Source organism: Halyomorpha halys, unplaced genomic scaffold (genome assembly GCF_000696795.3).
Source record: "Halyomorpha halys isolate HHAL.00 unplaced genomic scaffold, Hhal_1.1 Scaffold14.1, whole genome shotgun sequence".
NCBI classification, from domain to species: domain Eukaryota; kingdom Metazoa; phylum Arthropoda; class Insecta; order Hemiptera; family Pentatomidae; genus Halyomorpha; species Halyomorpha halys.
In genome coordinates this window covers 739,391-748,675 of record NW_027115673.1, presented here as the reverse complement: position 1 = coordinate 748,675, position 9,285 = coordinate 739,391, and the positions used below count along the sequence as shown (strand labels likewise).

At 27.4% G+C, this 9,285-nt stretch overlaps 1 protein-coding gene across 2 annotated transcripts in view; it reads left to right on the top strand.

The window, feature by feature from the left end:
* Positions 1–8,860, top strand: part of Ac3 (Adenylate cyclase 3) — a 362,561-nt gene extending 353,701 nt beyond the window's left edge. For both annotated transcript variants that reach the window (XM_067052691.1, XM_067052690.1), the window contains exon 21: positions 513–8,860. In XM_067052691.1, the coding sequence (XP_066908792.1) occupies positions 513–806 (294 nt within the window). In that variant the 3' untranslated portion in view covers positions 807–8,860. The remainder of the gene's footprint in view (positions 1–512) is intronic.
* Positions 8,861–9,285: the final 425 nt, after the last annotated feature.

Here is a 9,285-nt window from a genome sequence, read left to right as displayed (position 1 = left end):
AACCCTGACCATCTCCCTATATATCAATTTTTACGGTCAACTATACATACATATATACAATATAAAACATAAATGTAGGTAATTAAATATTTAAATAAAATAACAGAATTAAACAAATAAAATATAAAGTTATATAATCCAAAAGGAGCAAATAACTATGATTATTTTAATTTAATAATTATTATTTAAAATTAAAGTTATGGAGGAAAAAATGAGAAAAAAAGTATATCTATATATGAAATATATAAGTAAAATATTTTTTTATTTATACACGGTTAAATTTTAACTCATCATTATTGAAATTTACAAAAGAAAAACATAAAGTCAAAATTTATTATAAACTTGCCTATAAAAATTGTTTATTAAACTGCAAAGGAATGCCTCTTGGTTGAACCTTTAGGTGCGAACTAATGTGGACTCCATTGAATGAAAAAAAGGCTATCTGAAAATAATAAGCCAAAAAATTGGTAAACAAATTTTAGTTAGTTTAAAATAACTTTTTCTTCTTTCAGGTGACTGCTGAGACATGTGAAATACTGCAGTCCTTTGGATACACATTTGAACAAAGGGGGCTGGTTGCGGTGAAAGGTAAAGGCCAGCTGATGACATATTACCTAATAGGTAAAGGCGGAGGTGGAGGTGTGTACACACCTCAGACCTCACCCCAACCGGGAGGAGAAAGAATCATGGAGACCGTAAAAGAAGAGGAAGAAGAAGAGGAAGCCCAAGCTGCTGCTGACTCCGACCAAACGGCTCTTCTCAACAACGTCAGCGTTAAACCAATCAGTGGTTTAGTGGATGCTTGAGGCCATTATTCTTATAACACTCTAGTCTAGTCGATGGCTGTCGATATGAATGTTATACCGAAGTTATGCCATGGTGGCCTACGTCGGAAATGATAATTTCTTAAGTACAAAAGTGTATTTATATAATGTGAGCGTTTCGCTAAAGCTCATAATGAGTGTGTTGCGGTGATATTTATTCGAATTAGTAAAATGTCATTTTATACATTTAAAAAAATTAAAAAATATCAAATTAAAAAAAAAAAGAAAGAAATTAGAAATACTATTAGAAGTCAATTTTTAATGGGATTCACTATGTGTTTCTGTTAGAAGAGCAAGTCGGTTGTGTGACTAATTGTGAAAATATATAAAATAGCTTTTGACAAAATTATAAAATCCTTCAGGTTCAGGTAATGTACATAATTTTATGCAAACATATTAACAATATATTGGCCATGGTAAACAATTGTGATTATAATGTGTTCCAACAAGAATGAGAAGGATTTGCCAGATAATATGATTGTCAAGAGATTTAAATTTTATATTTAAAAAACAGCAATATTTTATATCAAAATGACTTTCCTTTTACATCACAGTATTGGTTTTTCATTTGAAATGGAGTATATACTTTAAAGAGTAAAATTTATGTAAATTACTTTTCCCTTGAATAGTGGTAAAAGAGTTGTAAAATGTGTTTTTCCGATATTTTTTATTATTACTAAATTATTGTTCAAAAAAAAGGAAAAACAGTAAAATATTTATTAACTGCGGTAAAAGGTAGGTTTAGGCATAGATATTAAAACAGCATGGTTAATAGAACCTGTATATTATTAGTGACATGTATTAAGATCTATAAATGAGCTATCTATATCACACAGGATTTGCTCGCTGATTTTGTATTCTTTCTATATCTTTTAATACTTTCCGGATCATCAAAATTTTAGAGAGAGTAATCAGCTAAGTATCAGCTTATATTACTGGTATCTGTGGCGAGATCCTGACCTTAGAGTATTCATAAGAAGCATTGTGCTCCTACCATATGATTTATATTCTCAACTAATATTGAGATTCAAAGATTGAGAAAATTCAAGAAGCATATTTATGACCGCGGTTTCCACCCTGATAAAGCCTATTGGTTATAACCAATAATTGAACCAAGGTTATTCAGTTTAGAAAGCAAAGTTTCCACACACTAGACTTGGATGCCTAGATCTCCTTTACCACATGCTAATATTTTTGTAACGATCCTCATAGCATCAAAATAAACATAAAACTAAACAGAAAAACAGATTCTATTTAAAAAACACAACATCAGAAAAGTAGAAATTAAAAGTATTTAAAAAGATTGATATTTAAAACGTATTTATTTATTTAATTATCGAAAACATCTCTATAATCTAAAAAATCTGAATATACTCAAGGTACATTTTCTGTTCCTTACTACAAACTGCTTATGACTTGTTTGCTTTGGATTGGTAACGCACAATTTCTATTTGGTTAGTCTTTTTCTAAATCTAGATGTTAGACGTGCCCTCTCTGGTTTAAATTGATGTAATCTAATATAGAGGAAGCTATATGTTGGAATATTCCAATAATATTTTATAAATAATTAATAATAATTTTCAAAGTGAATAAAAATAATTAACTTAGTAATAAACAGATAAATTTAATCATCAAACAGATTAAAAATGTTCAATAAATGTTTTTCACAATAATCAATAATAAATTTTAGAAAAGAAAAAATTGAGGAAATTTTAAAATGAACTACTTTTTTGTTTTATTATTTTTTTTTTAAAAATGACCAGAGTTACTTATGAAGCATGTTTCATTGAGGTTTAACTGCCCCTGAGGTTTTAACAACGAATGCTATGATTGGAATACAAACTCAACCCACTATTTGTTGTTATACAAGACAAATTAAATTTTATTTAACAATCCTTCGGGCACAATATAGAACTAATAAAGTTTGGGCGCTATGCGCCTGACAGGCACACATGAAGGAATTACAAATTTATACCCATTAATTTTATTTTCAGTATTCTTAAAATAATTATTGATCTCTTAGGAATTTGTAAACAACCAAAAAAAAAAAAGAAATTTATTTTTAAAAAAAGGGGAGAATATTTCATTTTTTATAAAATTTCAGAGTAACAAATTAATAATTTGGGTAAAAAAAAGTCATTTTGCTAAAAACAAACAGAAAAGCTGCAATAAGCATTGTAAAACATATGGCCAACACTTGACATTTTGGATAATGCTATGAGTGAAACACATTTGGTCTAGCACTTTTGGTAGGATTTTATAACATGAAAATCTATGGTTTTTTTGCTCTTCAGATGCAGAATTGGTTACTTTTTCAACTTAAAACCCAAATACAAGAATAAAGTTCCAATTTGTTTTTAATATGTGTCAAATTTATGCATAACGTGCATTAGAGGTTAGACTGATGCTAGCAGTCTTTCTCAAAGCTTGCAAATGAACTGGACAGGTTGATTCCAAACACAGGTTAAAGATAGAAGGCTACTAAAAGAGGCATATTTGTACCTCTCTTAGTAATGGAGGACGTATTGGTACTGGTACTGGTATTTGGTGGGGGGAACAAGTCCTGCAAATGGGCCTAGTGGTCCTTTTTGCCAACCCCTGTTGTCTACCTGGGTTGCGCCGCGTACTAACTAAGGTGGGAGTGTAAAGATTCATTCTTTGGGCCGCACTGGAACCTGTGCTCCAATTCGCACAGCCGTCATGTCCCTTATGGAAGTTGTAACAAAAATATCAGAATTGTTTCTATCAGACCAGTTTTGACCAGTGAAGAGTTGAAATATACTTAACAATAATAAGTATTCTAAATATTTATTTGCTTATTAAAGCATGATATAAGCATTAGTTTTTTCTTTAATCCTTCCAGGAATTTTTTTTTTCTTTAGAGATGTATTTTTATTTGTTTTAGTTATATGAAAGAATATAAAAAGAATTAATTAAAATAAAAACAATTTCAAAACTTGTATAAATCAAAACATTAATAAGTCTGATGATGTTGTTTTGATAACAAAAAATTAAAGCATAACCTAAACAAATTTTTCTAATCAAATATTTCATAAGTATCTCCTAAATAAAATTTAATATCTAGTCACATCTAATAATACTTCAATCTATATTATGCATAAAACAATAAAATTCCAAATAAATAAAAAATAATAAATATGTACATATTACAGTGTTCTTGAATTGTAAATAGTATTCTAACATGTATGTTAACAGACCCAAAATTGTGTTTAAAATAAAATACTATCAATAATGAAGTTAAAGTAATATATTATTAGAAAAAAAAGTTAAGAATTTGAGTATCATTCTTACATTGGTAGCCACATAGAAAATTATGAAAAAAAAGTATTTATGTTCATTAATAAACAGTAAAAAAAATTATTTATGTTCATAAATATTTAAAAAAAGATAATAACAAATATAGATATTCTCTAGGAATAATATACCTTTAAAATTTCCATTTCTCTTCTAAGACTCTCAAAAATATACTAGCTTTCATTTCATCATGTAAGCATTAAATTTTTGAATGCTTCATATTTTTCATTGAAAATTCTAACAAAAAAGAATATTGAAACACCAAATTCATTTCAACTTTCAGCAAATTAAAATTCTGTGCATTAAAAAATGCAATGTATCAATTTTTTCAGATATTCGGAATTTCTATCTCAAAAATACTCTGTATGTTGCAAACAAAGTTAAACATAAATCGGACAAAAATTTCTGCAAAAATATGTGAGGATCTACTTTAATAAAAAAAAAAAAAAATAGTGTGTATTTATTTGTATGTACATATATACTATTCATGTATATTACTGGAATATGCCACTTTTAAGCATGTATAGAAACGTTTTGTAAATAAATAATTGGGAATTAAATTTACAATGTTTAATAATTGTTTTAAATATGTAACCATATATTTCTACTAATATCTAATTTAACTATAGTTGTTTCAAAATATGTACACGGCTAATGAGTTATAATTCTTCTATTAAAATGTTTTCCTAGGATACATAGGGTAAGTGGAGGCAACGCCACACAGGATGTAAATGTACCCACGGGTTCAAGATTAGATTTGCAATAATCAGTTGATTAACTAACAGACACTGGACAAGTGGCCTACTCAGAAACTAAGCTTGGTTTAAGTCTGGTGGTTAACCTGCAGATCCATGAATTAAACCTGGAAGTAACTTTACCTCATGTATGATGTTAGTCCGCCTATCCTAGAGGTATTGACTGTATAATTAATTACAATACATATTCCTAGTCATATCAAGTTTCCCGACTGATATATAGATTACATTTTTTTGTTATCCTCACATACCTCCTCCCCATTTGAACTACCTTATAATACAGCTCGGTTAATTTCAGACAGTAAAAACATCACAGACTTCTTGGTTTTTGTGTTTATTCTATTCTTAAATATAACTTGTTAAAAAATTCTGCCCAAAATCTTCTTAACAAACATTAGGAGATCCTGAAACTGTTACAAGTACTGGTGGAGGAAACTAATCCAGCAAATAGGCCTAGTGTTCCTTTTTCTCAACCAATGCCAAGATTCATATTTTGGGACTACCAAGAAATAAATATTAATTGTCTTTGATTCGAACACACACAGTTCCAAACACCCTCTTGGGCTTTATGGTCTTAGAGATCCTCCTAAACTGTGGTAATCCAGGATTTCTCCACCATTTATAACTGAAATATAATATAATTTATGATTTTTTTTTTTTTAAATGTAACTTTATTCTTTTTAACCATTATTGTATTCAATGATACTTGTATGTATTTCTAAAAATGATTTTGCTGAAAATCACAAAAGTACCAGTTTCTTATAAATAAGAAAGTTTATATCAAGGAATAAACAATTACAAACTTTTGAAATTTAAACATTAAACAAAATTCAATTAGATAAAACAAAATAATTACGCAACTGTAGATGAGATACAACTGCACAATATAGTTACATTAGACTTGAATTCAGTAAAAATAGTTTAGTTAATGTTGCATATGGAGAGAGTTAAGTCAAATATTAAGTCAAAAATGACACCCGTACGGAAGTATGTGGTTTTTTTTTTAAAATTTTGTTCATATTAATTTCTAATATATGTGTATTAAGAAACCTTTATTAAAATTAGTGACTTTCATCCCGTATTACCAATGTTTTATGGAGGGAATATAATAACGCCTTTCATCAGTTTGCTTTACAATCTAATCTTTTTTTAATAATTAATAAAGAAATGATTAGTATCTTCAGCGTTGGCCGAATATAATAGTAATATGATCATTAAATGAAAAAAGAAAGCATTCAACAAATTTTTTTTTTTTAATTTTGACCAAAATCTGATCCTAAAATAAAATCTTATAAGAACATGAGAAAAAAATTTAGAAGAGGAATGGATTAATGTCACAATGAGGATTGAAATAAAAAACAAAATATTGAATAAGTGCGATTTTAAGGTACCTATGTAGGAGATAGAGTATAATAGATAAAAGAGGAAAGAGAATCTCAAAAATAAAGTTGAAAGTGAAAGATCTGTTGAATAAAGCAGTGTTATGAAAAGGAATGTAAATGTTAGAGGACTGGGAGAAAATATTAATATAAATAATAATAATAGTAATATTAATATAATTAATTAATATTAATAACATTTGTGTAGTAGGAAGAAATATAACTAAAACAAGTTGAAAAATACCCTTCACTAAAAAAAAGACAGAAAAGTGGGAATAAATGCAACATTTAAGACACAGATTTGTTCAGCACAATTCATCTATTTTGTTTTTATTTAAATTTAAAAAAATAATATTCTACTGTATAAATGATTTCTTATAGACACCAGGATAAAATAAAATAAATAATAATAATTATATTCAGTTTCCGAAAATGAATATAATAATAATTATATTCAGTTTCCGAAAATGAATATAATAATAATTATATTCAGTTTCCGAAAATGAATCTATGTATTCAATTAAGTAATTTTTAAAAAAGCATAAACAATTTTCAGATGTATGTACAATGTTTATGTTTTATCAACATAAGAAAATACTTTTTCTTATCAGGAAAGAATTGAAAATATCTAATTATAAAGCCTTGAGTCTCTAAAATACTGACAAATCACTTGCTTGTCAAAGTTTCTCTAATTCAGTTATAATCAGAATAGAAAACTATTATCATATGTAGGTTGTCGAAATATATAGGTTATTAATGTAGCAGATTTTTTATCCAATCTAAAAAAAAATATTAACCAGATAAGATACTACACTTCAAGAAACCCAAACACATATTCTTTCTTTTATTTAACAAAAAGAAAAAACAGCTGATCAGCACAAACAAAACAGAACAAAGTATGTATTTGGATATCTTGTTGTGAGGTACCATCTTTTGTTGATGGATCATTTCAGATTGTTATTGTTACACCTAAATGAGGTGTAAATAGTTAACCATATATTAATATGAGGAGAAGATGGTCTGGATTGCGATCAGTAAAAAATACAAAAATAAACAAAACTTATTTATTTGTGCCTGACGTTTCAACCTGAATTCTAGGCCTTCATCAGAGCTGAAAAAAACAAAATGAGATAACAACCTGAATTTAGAGACAAAAAAGATATAACTAATAGATATGTAGATTTTAATTTTATATTCTATTAGTATCTATCTACTACTATCTACCTAATTTATTGTTATGTATTTTTCCAAGCGTGTTTATTATTATTTTCTTTATATCTTTTTTGTTTTTATTAAGGTTGTTATCTTGGTTTTTTCCCCCTGATAAAGGCCTTAAATTAAGGTCAAAACGTCAACATAAAGAAATAAGTTTCGTTTATTTGTGCATGTTTTTCTGACCGTACCTCCAACCATCTTCTCTTGTTATTCTAAATGTGGCTTTTTTCTGCATATGTGTGATACTATTTTTTTCTTTCCTGATTATATCTGAAAGTTGGCTGATGATTGTTTTGCTGGTATTTAAGTGACGAGGCTAAGTAGTAGGAGTATTCCAATTCTGTCAATATACATTAGTATATATTGTTGAGCTTTTGCTCTTTTATATCAATATTTCTTTGTAGTGGGAAAAGTAAATTATACTCTATAAAATATTAAACAAAAAACTATGTATAAAATATTTTAAGATTCAACTTTGGATTAGATTGACTAGCTTAACTACTGAGTGTAGTAGAATATGTAATAAGGTTCCTAATGAAATTTCATCTATCTCTTTTGTTTCTTCCTATGTTAAAAAAAAACAAAACAAAAAAAAAACTGTGAGGTGTTTCATATATATATATATACAAAAAAAAAAGAGTATCTCAGCGAGAAGAATGAGATTAATTGGACACAGTCTCTTGGCATCTAAGATATTATTTTTATTATTGTAAAGTTGATATGTGTATAAAAGGACTTATTAGTGTAAATGAGAGCTTGTATGTGAATATAGTGTAAATTTGTATCCTGTGAAGCTATCTTAAAAGAACGAGAACTATTTTTCTCTTAATATATTGTAAAACATTAGGAGTGTATAATACACGAAGAAACGATTCTAGTCTGTAGCACTTCAGAGCAGCAGGGATATGCAATAATGAAAATTTTAGTTCATTTTATTTCTTATTTAACATTTATTTTAATTTATGTTATTTACTTTTTATCTATTCAAATAGATAATTGCTTTTCGGAAGACAATCAAAATACAATATTTTGTAGATGAATACTGCAGTTATTAAAATAAAAAAAATCTTTGATTCTGATCTTCATTTAGAATAGTAATAAACCATTTAGACATAAGTCACATGTTTCTTTGAAGTTAAAGAGATATGAAATACCTCTTTTGAACCAAAGTTATTATTTATTTTGTAGAATGGATATATTTTTCTGTTGTATTGTATTTTTTTTTGTGTGTGTGAATGTGTGTGTTTAAATTATAGATATTCTATCATAAAAGTTACCACAGATTCTTTTGTAAGTCAGATATTATGTTGTAAATATTTTATTGTTGAATCCTTGTGATAATTAATGTTTATTAAAGCCCTGGTGCTTTTCTTTCCTTTCTTTTTTTTTTTTTTTTTTTGTTTTTTTGTAATAAATAATTGAAAAGATGCTTGAAATTATTTATTTCCTAATTGTCTCATAACATTGGTAATAGTATATATCCTAGGAAATAACAGCCAAGTGGTGTTAAAAGGTAATTTGCCACCCTACTTATGTTCTCAGCTTTATGTACATTGATGGGCTTGGGTTCAATCACTATAGTTCTTATTTTCAAAAATAAATACTGGGAAAGTAAAAATAATGAACAAAAAATGTTTATTTCACAATAAAAAAATTCATATTAGAGGGTTTTTCGAAGTGCGAACAAATATAAATTTTGTTCCTGCCAAGAATGGAACAGTTTGAGTTTGATCAAAACTATCACAGCCACAGAAATGAGAAAATCAAAAAAAGTTGAAAAATTGATTCTATAAACTG